Raw genomic sequence first — 13654 nt, 5'->3', positions numbered from 1 at the left:
GGCCGGCGATTTCGACGAAGGAGCGTCCGGAAGGACATGTGACGACTCCGGCCTGGACTCCGCTTCGTCCACGGTGAAAGCCGATCCGGCGATCCACAGCACAAAGTTGATGTATTTCCTCAGCGACCAGCACGGATCAGCTCCAGGCATGACGAAGCGGATATCGTCCTCTTGGAAGGCCAAACAAAGTAGTTTCGCTTTCACAACGAAACACACAGCGCCTTCACGACATGGCGGCGTTGGCAACAACAATACTACAGCGAGAATAAAAGTTACGCCGCCTTTCTTTGCTTGAACATTTGGGCGGCGTTATGCAAATCGTCCCACATCGTGACATAGACATGTTGGGGGCGTGTTAGAACTAGCCGTTTTAGGTAGGCGTGGTTGACTCTTAACTTTTATAAAGAATATCTCTTTGGATTTGAGACTTTAGTCTTTGCAACTTTACAGATCTTCTTTATGCACCAAGAGCTTGTAACACTCCAAAGAGAAAGAAAAAATTTAAATCGCATCATATGAACCCTTTAACGTAATTCCTGTCAGTAAGTCTGTGTAGTGTGACGGGGGTTAATCATCAAGCCTCACAGTACCTATCCCTCTCTCTCTGGCCCCGCTAAAATTGATGAGGGAAAAATTGGAAAGGATTAGAATAATGTGATAGAAAAGCCCCTTAGCCAAGGACTTGTGTATCTATCCGGAGACAGCAGCTGGCGTGAGAAGGGAATTTGTGTCAAGACCCCAACTCATAATAATCTGGAGAAAAGGTGCACTATCTTTATGTGGCACTTGGGACCTGGCCGCAGCCCGCTAGTTTTAGCAAGGGTTCAACTGAGCTCAGTCCATTTTTAGTTCTACGATAATTTTAGGAGGGGTTTTTTTTATCACTAAGAAGCTTTGATTGTTACTGACCTCATTTTTTGATTAAAGGCAGTTTCTGTATTCTAATATAAATTAGAATGTTTTAATATATTTTAATGGCATTAAATTACAGAAAACTATTTAACGCAGCTGCGTGAGTGTTTATAATACAACGTCGGGAGTGACGACAAATTTTACATCTTTCTCTCTTCTGTACAATGTAATCAATATCTCTCTCTCTGTCGAATGGGAATTAAATACTTTATAAAAAGCTCCATCATACTTGTAAAAATCAGTGGTGGACAGTGTTTTTCTTTACTTTTATTTCATTAGGCATTAGTACTAAATGCATGCATAATAGATGCATAATATCACACTCTTTACGCATTTAATTAAAAAAACATATCGTTCCACTTTATTTTGAGCTAAAAAAATCACCACCTCCTCTGAGACTCTCTCCAATTTGTGAAAGAACTGATTCTTTTTAATGAACCTGTTGAAACGGTCTACAAATCACAACAATCCATTTGCAAATTGAACTGATCTGATTGCAGCTGTTCTTGATTTAACAACACCGATACAGTAATTAATTCAAAGTGACTCAAAAAGAGTCAGCGATGCACAACATGATAACAAAGCAGGTGATTACGGACTTACATGTACCATAAGACTAGCTTTGCTGTATCAACAGGATTCGAGAAGGGAGTGATGAGGGAGGACATGCCAAAGCTTTCAGAACCAAAGTTAGGCCCCAAATGGAGATAGTAGATGTGTGAGGTTTAGCCATCTCGTACCACATAGAGATCTGATTACCAGACCATTCCTGCCCACTGACGGCCTGTGAACCTCGCTGTGGAAGGTCGATATAGTGGCAATGCACACTCGGAGTGTAGAAGGCACAGCTGCCATCTAAGCACTCCTGTAAGAAGGACAAGATAACTGGAATTGTGCAAACAACTGGGTCCTTCTCCCTTGAGGAGCACCAGCTCTCAAAGACTTTCCATTTATAAGCATAGAGGTGTGTGCTAGAGGGAGTTCTCATTTCAGCAATCGTTGTTAACACTTGTGGGCTGCAGACAGCTCTTTGGAAGTTGATTGTGAGCTCCAGCACTGAAGGTGGTTGATGAGCATATCTCTTTATATGGCATTTTTGTAAGTCTGATCACATAGAAAAATAATAGCACAGGCCAGATTTGATATATCATTCATGTCTAAAGTACAAACTGTGATTTCAGTTACACAAAAAAATGTAATACTTTGGGTTGGGAATCTTATTCTTATAAAACACAACTAAAACATTCTGCGTGTGTTTAATCTATTATACATGAGCAACGTTATTGATGTATTGTTCTCTCTCTGTTTTTTGCAGGTCTGCTCATCGGTTCAGGATGTGCTCTGTATCCTCTAGGTTGGGACAGTGAGGAGGTCCGGCAGACATGCAACAACAGCTCAGATCAGTTTGAACTTGGTATGTCCTCATAAACATTAATTACACCATGACAGCATTAAACAATAAATGCATTATGTCCAACAGTTGATCTTGCTTAAATAGATCCCTATAAAAATAATTAAATAAATTAATAAAATTAATAAATAGAAATAAAAAGTACACTTTAACATACTTTTACAAAGTGAACACTTTGAAAGAATATACTTAAGTGCAAACTGAATGTAATGTTTTCAGACAATGAAAATGTTTTTTTTATTTTTTATTATTAGTTTAAATGATCTTGTATGTAATTCAGTAGGACGTAACATCTTTTTATGTAATTTCATAATTATTTGTCTTTGGTTAAATGTTAAATGTTAAAATGTAATGCAGAATGTATACTGACAATCATTTATGATAAACTAAAATGTACTGTAATGCATTTTACTTTTATCCCATGTTTTTAATGTTATTTGTAATTACACATTTGTAATGATGAAGTAGCAATTTAGTACATTTTAAATATATTAACTTTAAATGTAATATAAAATAATGCACCACAGTTAAATAACAAAACAGTTACATAAAACATAATGACTTAAAATGAGAACACTGACTGTTTCTTAACATAATTTAAGTAGAGATGCACCGATCGATCGGCCAGGGATCGGAATCGACAGATTTTCCTCATGATCGGCCCGGATCGGTGATCGGTCGGTCAGTCTCACTTCTTTGCGATTTCGAGCTGATCTGTTTTGTTATCAGCGGCACAGGTAATAACATCAGCCACGCTCTTCTCTCCGACGACCCCTTCTCTCTCACACACGTCTCATTCGCTCCGGTTAAATAGTGCTTGTATTGCGCATTATAGTCATTCCCACAGGTTTCGCGCTTATACCAAAAGTGTGTGCACCACCACTGATCTATTTTAGTGGAGCCCACAAGCCACGCTCTGTCTCAAACAGCTTGTGAGCCACAAATACCAAAATAAGTGGCTAACTACGCTAAAACATTCAAATACATACAAAATTGTCAAAATGCCCATCTTGGTGAGTATCCAGTTAAACACAGTCAGTTTTGGAACGTTAAATAGCTGAGAACGCATGTTGTGTAACAGTATATTGGGTCCGTGGATAAACTCTTAAAGGGACCGCAGTCCAATATTCCTGCTGCTGTCTGTTATGTTAATCAAAGAACAAAAGACAAAGAAAATAATTTTCTGCTCTTGACTGAATACATTTTATAATTTTAATGGTAAGCATTATTCTGTATTTAATTTTTACAATGAAGACTACAGAAATTAAAGTAATCAAATGTAAAGTAACACTGGATGTGTTATTTTACATTTGATTACTTTAATTTCTGTAGTATTTCTTACCTGAATAAAAACTTACTTAACCTGAAAAACTTGGTTTCATAGCTCTCTTTATTCTATTGCATTTATTTGTGCTGTTGTTTGACTTTTTTTTTTTCTTCTTATTTTATTACTGACTTTTTACTTAGTTTTTTATGAAAATAAAACTTTGCTTTGAAGAAAAGTAGATTTTTGTTTGTATATGCTGTCAATTATAGTTCTTAGAAAGAAAATAAATCGGCAGGGAATCGGTATCGGCAGATCACACTAACGAAAAATGGGAAATTGTAATCGGTCAAGAAAATTGTAATCAGTGCATCTCTAATTTTAAGAACACATACATGGCCTTTTTTATTGTTATATTATCAACATGTAACATTTTCTATTAAATATTTATTTTAAGATTTAAAGGACACTGCAAGTCGCATTCAATACAAATAAGCACACTTTTTTGTTTTAACAAGGGATAGTTCACCCAAAAATGAAAATTCTGCTGCATGCCTCCTGTTTTATTGTACACCAGGTGAAAATAATTTGTCTGACTGGTTAGAACAGTAACCGCACCAATTCACATTTAAACCAGTAAAACTACAGAGTCAAATCCTGAGTGTTAAATTAACACTGCATGTATGGTCCCACTCTAAAAAGAGTGTTAAAGTAACACTGAAGCGGTGTTAAAGTTAATGAGATAATTATGTGATTAATTAAGTGCTGATTGAGCATTAGTGATGAACACCTGCTGTTAACAAGCAGAATTACTGAAGAAAAGAGAAACAAGAATTACAACTGACTTCAGCCACAGACTTAGATAAAATCAACTGAAATAAAAGAAGACATTAAATCTCTCAAGATCTCAGCAGAAGATGATTGAACAACTCTACAAACAGCATCACCAGCTTCATGCATTACTAACCAGTTAGACTATCTAAAACAGAATTTCTTAATTGAGAATTAATGTTTAGATGTTGTTGTTTTTTTCAACTTACCGTTTTTGTGAATAGTGGTTGATTTAGTTGCCTCTTGACCCTTGACTTTTTAAATTAAAGTTTATTTTTGGCTGATAATTGTACAATACATTTGTGTGTATTAAATATATGTGATGGCAAGGAACTTATGGAAAATCATGTTATGTGTCTGAGTCGCTGATTGCAGTTTATCTAAAACTAGTATTTTTATGATTTCTATATTGTTGCAGTTATAGGAGAACAATGTGAGATAAAACTTGATAAATGATTTTTATAAATATGGTTCATAAAGAGGTTTCAATTCTGGCACTCATAGACATGAAGAACCAGCATTTTGACAAAATATTCTGATAATTTTTATGTGATTTTTTGAACGTCACAAAACAAGACAATAAAAAGTCACAACAAAAAAAATTAAAATAAAAGCAAATAGTAAAAATAAAAGAAAATCCTAAGACAGTGCAGCTGCATAATTTATTCATGTCACAATGCATGCTGGGAGCCATGGATGAGTTATGATTGGTGCACCCAGAATGCAATGCAACATGAATCTGTCTGATGATCCTCACCATTGTTAAGATTCATATGCTGATTCTTGATGTCTGCATGTCTAAACCGTACAGATGTTCTAAACTGGTGTGCAAAGTGTTTTTAAAGCGCTTCCTATTATTTCATTAAATTATAGTTGTGTTCATTAACTTACACTATATTACACACTACCACTGGTGACATCAGTGAACCTGGCTACTACATGACAACAATGTCATTATCAAAATAAATGGCCAATATAATCCGAACACATTTTCTCTTGGATTTTCTTGCCATAATAAATGTGTTTCATAAACAGAATTACAGCAACCAGAGGAAAAACTAATGTTAAAAAGGCAAGGGTCCAGAGCCCAACTAAAGCGGTGACCTCAAATTGTAATATTTTCTATAAACATTAACATCTAAATCTCTGTTAATTCTTAAGAATTTTTAAGACGCGTGACAAACAAAAATTCTAACTGGTGAGTAATGTGTGAAGCTGGTGATGTTGTTTGTGGAGATGATTAATCATCTTCTGCTGAGATCTTGAGCGATTTAATGTCTTTTATTTCAGTTGATTTAATCTAAGTCTGTGGCTGAAGTCAGTTGTAATTATTGTTTCTCTTTTCTTCAGTGATTCTGCTTGTTAACAGCAGCTGTTCATCACTAATTCTCAATCAGCACTTAATTAATCTCATAATTATCTCATTAACTTTAACACTGCTTCAGTGTTACTTTAACACTCTTTTAGAGTGGGACCATATATGCTCCTAGCAGTGTTAATTTAACACTCAGGATTTTACTTTGTAAGTATTAGCAATAGTAATATCTTTCTTGCCTTAGCAAATACCACTAACTGTTGCAACATAAAATATGAATCACTATGAAACTAGAAGGATAGAATGCAAATGACTGTTGCTTCAGAAGTCTGATATGATCCTGACAAAGTACTCAGACTGTCTTAAGCCGCGTTTCCACTGCAGGAACTAGGAACTTTGGGCCGGTACTTGGTGTGTTTCCACCACAGGAACCAGGATCTAAATAAAGTTCTGGGTAAAAATTGCACCTCAGAAAGTCCCTGCTCACGAGGTAGTATGTTTTCAAAGGTCCGGAACTTTCGGGGGCGGGACTTGAGCATTGAACATGCTGATTGGTTGAGTTCACGCAGCATTGTATTTCAACCAGCATTTGCATTTTTTTTTATATTACTGTTATTGTTTCATGAAATGTAGTTTTAAAAGTATTTCAGGCGAGAATGTAGTTGTTTAAAACTCAAATCTGCGGTTTATTTATAAAAACAGTGCCTATTTGAAAATGTGCTTGCCGATTTTGGAGACGGGAGCTTCACTCGATCAGCCGGCGCTCAGTGCTTATGTATCCCGACGAGAGCGGCCTCAACTCGGCTAGTTGATTCTTGATGTCTGCATGTCTAAACCGTACAGATGTTCTAAACTGGTGTGCAAAGTGTTTTTAAAGCGCTTCCTATTATTTCATTAAATTATAGTTGTGTTCATTAACTTACACTATATTACACACTACCACTGGTGACATCAGTGAACCTGGCTACTACATGACAACAATGTCATTATCAAAATAAATGGCCAATATAATCCGAACACATTTTCTCTTGGATTTTCTTGCCATAATAAATGTGTTTCATAAACAGAATTACAGCAACCAGAGGAAAAACTAATGTTAAAAAGGCAAGGGTCCAGAGCCCAACTAAAGCGGTGACCTCAAATTGTAATATTTTCTATAAACATTAACATCTAAATCTCTGTTAATTCTTAAGAATTTTTAAGACGCGTGACAAACAAAAATTCTAACTGGTGAGTAATGTGTGAAGCTGGTGATGTTGTTTGTGGAGATGATTAATCATCTTCTGCTGAGATCTTGAGCGATTTAATGTCTTTTATTTCAGTTGATTTAATCTAAGTCTGTGGCTGAAGTCAGTTGTAATTATTGTTTCTCTTTTCTTCAGTGATTCTGCTTGTTAACAGCAGCTGTTCATCACTAATTCTCAATCAGCACTTAATTAATCTCATAATTATCTCATTAACTTTAACACTGCTTCAGTGTTACTTTAACACTCTTTTAGAGTGGGACCATATATGCTCCTAGCAGTGTTAATTTAACACTCAGGATTTTACTTTGTAAGTATTAGCAATAGTAATATCTTTCTTGCCTTAGCAAATACCACTAACTGTTGCAACATAAAATATGAATCACTATGAAACTAGAAGGATAGAATGCAAATGACTGTTGCTTCAGAAGTCTGATATGATCCTGACAAAGTACTCAGACTGTCTTAAGCCGCGTTTCCACTGCAGGAACTAGGAACTTTGGGCCGGTACTTGGTGTGTTTCCACCACAGGAACCAGGATCTAAATAAAGTTCTGGGTAAAAATTGCACCTCAGAAAGTCCCTGCTCACGAGGTAGTATGTTTTCAAAGGTCCGGAACTTTCGGGGGCGGGACTTGAGCATTGAACATGCTGATTGGTTGAGTTCACGCAGCATTGTATTTCAACCAGCATTTGCATTTTTTTTTATATTACTGTTATTGTTTCATGAAATGTAGTTTTAAAAGTATTTCAGGCGAGAATGTAGTTGTTTAAAACTCAAATCTGCGGTTTATTTATAAAAACAGTGCCTATTTGAAAATGTGCTTGCCGATTTTGGAGACGGGAGCTTCACTCGATCAGCCGGCGCTCAGTGCTTATGTATCCCGACGAGAGCGGCCTCAACTCGGCTAGTCCTTCTGACATTTGCCGCTGGCTCTGATGTCTCTGTAGTGGATAATCATAAGATATAATTCGTTTTGGGTAAATCTTAAAAGGTAATCTTTGGTCTTTATTCTATTAATCTATTAATATGCTAAAATTAAAAAGAAAACGGGCAATGTTTGGTATAATATTTTGTTTCATTGTAATGTAGGCTATGTACATTCCATGAACATTTCTGTGGCTATTAATATGTTTAAATGAAAACGAAAAGGGGCAGTGGTGTTTGATATATTTCGTCTCATTGTAAATACAGTGAAGAAAATTGCAGACAGCAACAGGTCTGGGGGGAAAAAAGTTCCTGGTACAATTGTTCCGGGTAATTTCGGTGGAAACGCAGCTTTAGAAAGCATGTTTTGCATCAAGGTTGCACATAATTTAAAGCTAAGAGCAAATGTGACGAAGTTTGAAATGTTTGCTGCAATAATGGAGCAAACAAATGTCACACACAAGTTTTGTGTCTCATCCTATGAGTGTTGCTTTAAATGAGACATCATGGGGGTTTGTTCCTCTTATAAGCACAACATTTTAAAACATGTCCAAACGGTCATTGGCTAAGGGGTTTGCGTACGGTGGTTCGTGGACGCTGCGCCCCACCCACCCGAAATTTTTGGGGGACCGGCTGGCACCCCCCACCAACACTTCCCTGATGCCCGATGTCCCCGGGTGGGTTTTGGGCGGCCTGACCCCACTGGGGGCCCAACGGGAGCCCCCCGAAGTCTGAGGCCCCCAAAAGCAGTACTGCCTTCATCCACTGTGTGGCAGCACCACCATCCCACTCCAGGATTATTGCAATGGGCTTCTGGGCCATTCATATAGTCTAGAGGTGGACGCTTTCTTGATTCCCCCCATACCACGAATTTGTCCGCTGACCCACTAAAGTAAGCAAATGACCCCCGGACCCCCGCTGACCACTCCCAAGACACACACCATCCCACGAACCCACTATTTGTCCGATTACCCATTAAAGTGGGCAACTGCCCTGCTGACGACTGCCAAGCCACGCCCCCATCCCACAGACCCAATATTTCTCAGATTACCCACTAAAGTGGGCAAATGTCCACTAACCACCTAAAATGTTCTTATACAATAAATTGCAAGTGGGACAAGTGTCCATTTGCCATTTGATGAATGGGATCTCTATAATAGGTTAATGGGATGATTGTCCACTAACCACTTAAAGCGTTCCCATTCAATAAGTTGCCATTGGGATCTGTGTCCATTTATAATTTATTGAATGGGATTGCTATAGTAGTTTAGTGGGATGATTGTCCACTAACCTCTTATAGTGTTCCCATACAATAAATTACAAGTGGGACATATGTTCATTTACCATTTAATGAATGAGATCACTATAATAGGTTAATGGGATGATTGTCCACTAACCACTTATAGTGTTCCCATACAATAAATTACAAGTGGGACATGTGTTCATTTACCATTTAATGAATGGGATCACTATAATAGATTATTTGGATGAGTGTCCACCAGCCTATTAATCCAATACCATTCAAAAAGTGGATGCTTCTGAATCGGGGGGCCTTCTGGATGCGGTTATATAGGTTTAATGGAAATAGTTCAAGATTAAAGGCCTTAAATCATAGTGTCCATAAACCTCCTAGCTGGGGCCCATTGAATAGGTTGGAAATGGGATGTGTCCATTTCCGACCTATTCAATGGGCTCCAGATAGTGTTTTTCTGGACACTTCAGTTCGAGGTTTATTTGTGATAAAACTTATTTTACTGCACTCAGCAATTCTCCCTGAGTTCGTGGCACCCAATTTTGTCCAATAATTCCACTGTCCACGAAACCACTATTTCAGACAATGGAATAAATTGCTAGTGGGATCTCCATATCTCAGCTCTGGAAGGCTCTAGAGCCATCAAACTTGCATTCCTCTCGTAGTTTCGTGGATAGTGAAAGTTTGGCACTAAACTGGGTGCTATGGACTCAGGGGGACCTGCTGAGTGCAGTAAAATCTTGTTTTTTTATCATGATTGGACCTTGACTTAAAATGTCAAAATAAACACGATATGGTGCCCATGCAATAAGTTTGAATTGGGACAATATATAGTACGTAAGTGGACAATTATCCCAATTTCAATTTATTCAGTGGGATCAGTATGACAGATTAGTGTGATGATGCCCTTAAATAAATTGGATGTAGGATGTGTCCATGTGCGAATTATTGAATGGGGATGATTGTCCACCAATCTATTTAACTGATCCCATTGAAGAAATTTCAAGATGGTTATGTGTCCATTTTTAATTTATTGAATGGGAATGGTATAATAGGTTAGTGGGATGATTGTGCGCTATCCTGTGAAATCAATCCCATTCAATAAATGAGAAACACCTATCCCACTTGCCAGTTATTGAATGAGATAAGCCACGAAGCTGGGCCTGTTAAATTACAAATGGACATGTCCATTTATACTTGAACCATTCATTTTTCATGTTACTTTTATCGATTAAAAACCTCAACTGAACTCAAGAATAAAGTGAAAAGTTTTATTACAACATAATTTTTTATTAGAACATGATTGATACAATATTTAGTTAAAATAAAATATTGAAAACACAATATTAAGAACTTTTTAGAACACTATTGAACCATTAAAACACTTAACTTGTAAAACTACAAATACAACAAATAATAATAATTAAAAACCTTTTAAAAAATCTACAAAGTTAATTGTTTTTAACTCATCAAAGGTCCGTCGGATTCCCATGTCACCTGTAAAACCAACAATCCATTTAGTCTACCATTTGTGGAGTATCTGCAGCACTTTCAGAATTAAGATGATACATGAAGTCCTAACCATTATGTCCAGGATCTCCTGGTCGATGATCTCCAGGGAGGGGTGGGGGTGGGGTCTGGTGGATCCATCACCTGAAGGGGTGGGGCAACCAGCTGAGGTGGTGGGGCCACCACCTGTGTTGTTAATGCACACAACTGAGGTGGTGGGGCCTCCGTCACAGATCTGCTTGATCTAAATTTGTGGGGGGGGGGGGCGGAGTTGGGCCAACAGCTGAGGTAGTGGGGCTGCCGTCACAGATGGTGGGTCCTCTGCTTGATCTAAACTTGTGACCATGGGGATGAATGGCAATGTTGCTCTCAATGCCCTCAAATTCAAACTATGTTGTGATATGTTTCCTTTACTGCAGTATTTTGCTGCTGATTAAGAGTTTAATATTTTTTGGTCAAGTGTAACAAAGTTTTCATTATTTTTTGTTAATAATGATTTAATAAAAAAGGGTAAAACAATCATTGTGGTCTTATTTGCATTTATTTTACACTTGAGTGTCTGCTTGTGTATAATTTGCATAAAAATGTATGTCCACAGAACACCTATGAAGGGCCCACTTAATAAATTGGAAATGGGATGTTCCTGTTCGACAGAGCAAAGACAAGAAAATACCCAATTTCAATTTATTCAGTGAGCTCCTCATAGCAGTTATAGAAGTGTATCGTTCATAAATATTGTACTCAGCACACTCAATGGAACCCATTCTTGTCAGTTTCATATCATAATAGTGTATAATTTCCATAAAAAATTAAGTATAATTGAAAAGATCCCGTCTGCAACCTATTTAATGGACGTTCTGTACAAGTCTCTTGGACACAAGTGAATTAAGTGTATTTTTCATAAGTATGAGCAATATTGTTGATGAAACCATCTCTACTGTACTCATGACACTCAGTAGAACCCATTCATGCAACTTTCAGGTCATAAAACAGTGTAGTTTGCATTAAAAAAGGAATGTTAACGGAACCACTATGAATGGCCCACTGAATAAATTGGGACTAGGGCCTAGGGACTTTGAATGCTTGACTGTGGGGCCCTGACGTACGACATGGAAAAGGGCCAAAGTCCTCAGGGTTTGAGAAGACCTTTAAATAAAATCAGCAAAAATATTTAGCGAAAAATGCAGACACGTGCTTGCCCCTTTTCTGACCTTTTGACCTCTAAAGGAGGTTGTAGTGTCATCAAACTTTTACGCCCGATTGAGGGGGTCCCCTGGAGGCGGGGATTTCGAATTCAGCACGATCGGACCTCTCCTGGTCTTTCCAGTAAAATCATCCCAATTCCAATTTATTCAGCTGGCTCCTCATAGCAGTTCCGTGGACACACACAAATGAAGTGTATTGTTCATAAATATGAGCAGATTTGTTGATGAAACCATGTATACTGTACTCAGCACACTCAGTGGAACCCATTCATGTCGGTTTCATGTCATAATAGTGTACAATTTGCATAAAAAATTAAGTAGAATTGAAACGATCCCATCTGCAACCTATTTAATGGACGTTCTGTACAGGTCCAGTGGACACAAGTGAATAAAGTGTATTTTTCATAAGTACGAGAAATATTGTTGATGAAACCATCTTTACTGTACTCATGACACTCAACAAAACCCATTCATGCAACTTTCAGGTCATAAAACAGTGTAATTTGCATAACAAAAGGAATGGCCACGGAACCACTATGAATGGCCCGCTGAATATATTGGGAATGGGATGTTTCTTTATATTTGATTAAAAATTAGATTCATATTGGGGCTAGACCCTAGGGGCTTCGAATGCTTGACTGTGGCCCTTTTCCATTTCGTACATCAGGGCCACAAAGTCCTCAGCATTTGGGAAGACCTTTAAAAAAAATCAGCAAGTGAAAAATACTGACATGTGCTCGCCCCTTTTCTGACCTTTTGACCCCTAAAAAAGGTTGTAGGAACACCAAACTTTTACGTACACTCAAGGGAGTTCCCTTGAGACAAAGATTTCGAATTCGGCTCGATCAGACCCTTCCGAGCCATGCCCGCGAACCCTCTACAGTAACCCCATTGAAATTAATTGAGAGCGGGACTTTTTCAGGAAGGTCCCACAGGGCCCAAATCACACACAGAGTTGCGTCAGAAGCCCCAGAGCGACGTGCTAAATGGGCCTGGGACCCCAAAAAGGTCTGGCGGCTTCCGTAACAGACAAAGAGCTGGTTTGAGGATCTAAAGCTTTATGTCTGGTCTACGTACCATCTCAAGGCTCGGACGGGACAAAGCAAAGCTAGGGCTGGGTCTGCCTCCTCCGGGGGCAGCGCTTGCAGGCTCACCACCTGATCCCTGAAGGGAGTAGTGGGAATCTTGGGGACATAGCCGGGCCGGGGCCTCTGGATTACTTGGGAGTCAGCCGGCCCAAACTCTAGGCACGAATCGTTGACCGAAAATGCGTGCAGGTCCCCTACCCTCTTGATGCAGGCCAGTGCAAGCAGGAGCAGAGTTTTTATTGATAGAAACTTCAGCTCAACTGACTGCAAAAGGCTCAAATGGGCCCTGCTGTAGTGCTTTGAGCACTAGAGACAGGTCCCAAGAGGGTATAGAGGGGGCTGGGGGGGATTTAATCTTCTCGCCCTCTAAGGAACCTGATGACCAGGTCATGCTTTCCTACCGACTTCCCTTCATTGTTAGCAGCAATTGCAGTGGCATAGACTTTAAGGGTGGAGGGAGACAGCCTTCGCTCCAACCCTTGCTGCAAAAAGGAAAGCGAGACCCTGACCGGGCATCTCCGGGGGTCTTCTCGGCGAGAAGAACACCAATCGACGAACAGGTTCCACTTCAAGGCGTAAGCGTGTCTTGTAGACAGTGCTACAAGAAGTGATGGTGTCAACTACCTCCTGGGGTAGGTCACCTAGAACCTCCGCATCCCACCATGTACCAGACATGAAGTTTCCAGAGGTCTGGAC

The 13654-nt window shown here is 38.8% G+C and overlaps 1 protein-coding gene across 2 annotated transcripts in view; it reads left to right on the top strand.

Annotated features, from left to right (window-relative positions):
• LOC107593461 (lipoma HMGIC fusion partner homolog) overlaps nt 1–13654 on the top strand; it is a 138559-nt gene that overhangs the window by 111412 nt on the left and 13493 nt on the right. For both annotated transcript variants that reach the window (XM_016283188.1, XM_016283187.1), the window contains exon 3: nt 2228–2326. In XM_016283188.1, the coding sequence (XP_016138674.1) occupies nt 2228–2326 (99 nt within the window). The remainder of the gene's footprint in view (nt 1–2227; nt 2327–13654) is intronic.

The sequence above is a fragment of the Sinocyclocheilus grahami genome, unplaced genomic scaffold (assembly GCF_001515645.1).
Source record: "Sinocyclocheilus grahami isolate Dianchi unplaced genomic scaffold, SAMN03320097.WGS_v1.1 scaffold171.1, whole genome shotgun sequence".
NCBI lineage: Eukaryota > Metazoa > Chordata > Actinopteri > Cypriniformes > Cyprinidae > Sinocyclocheilus > Sinocyclocheilus grahami.
Note: the sequence above shows the minus strand (reverse complement) of the source record. Positions and strands in the feature narration are given on the sequence as shown.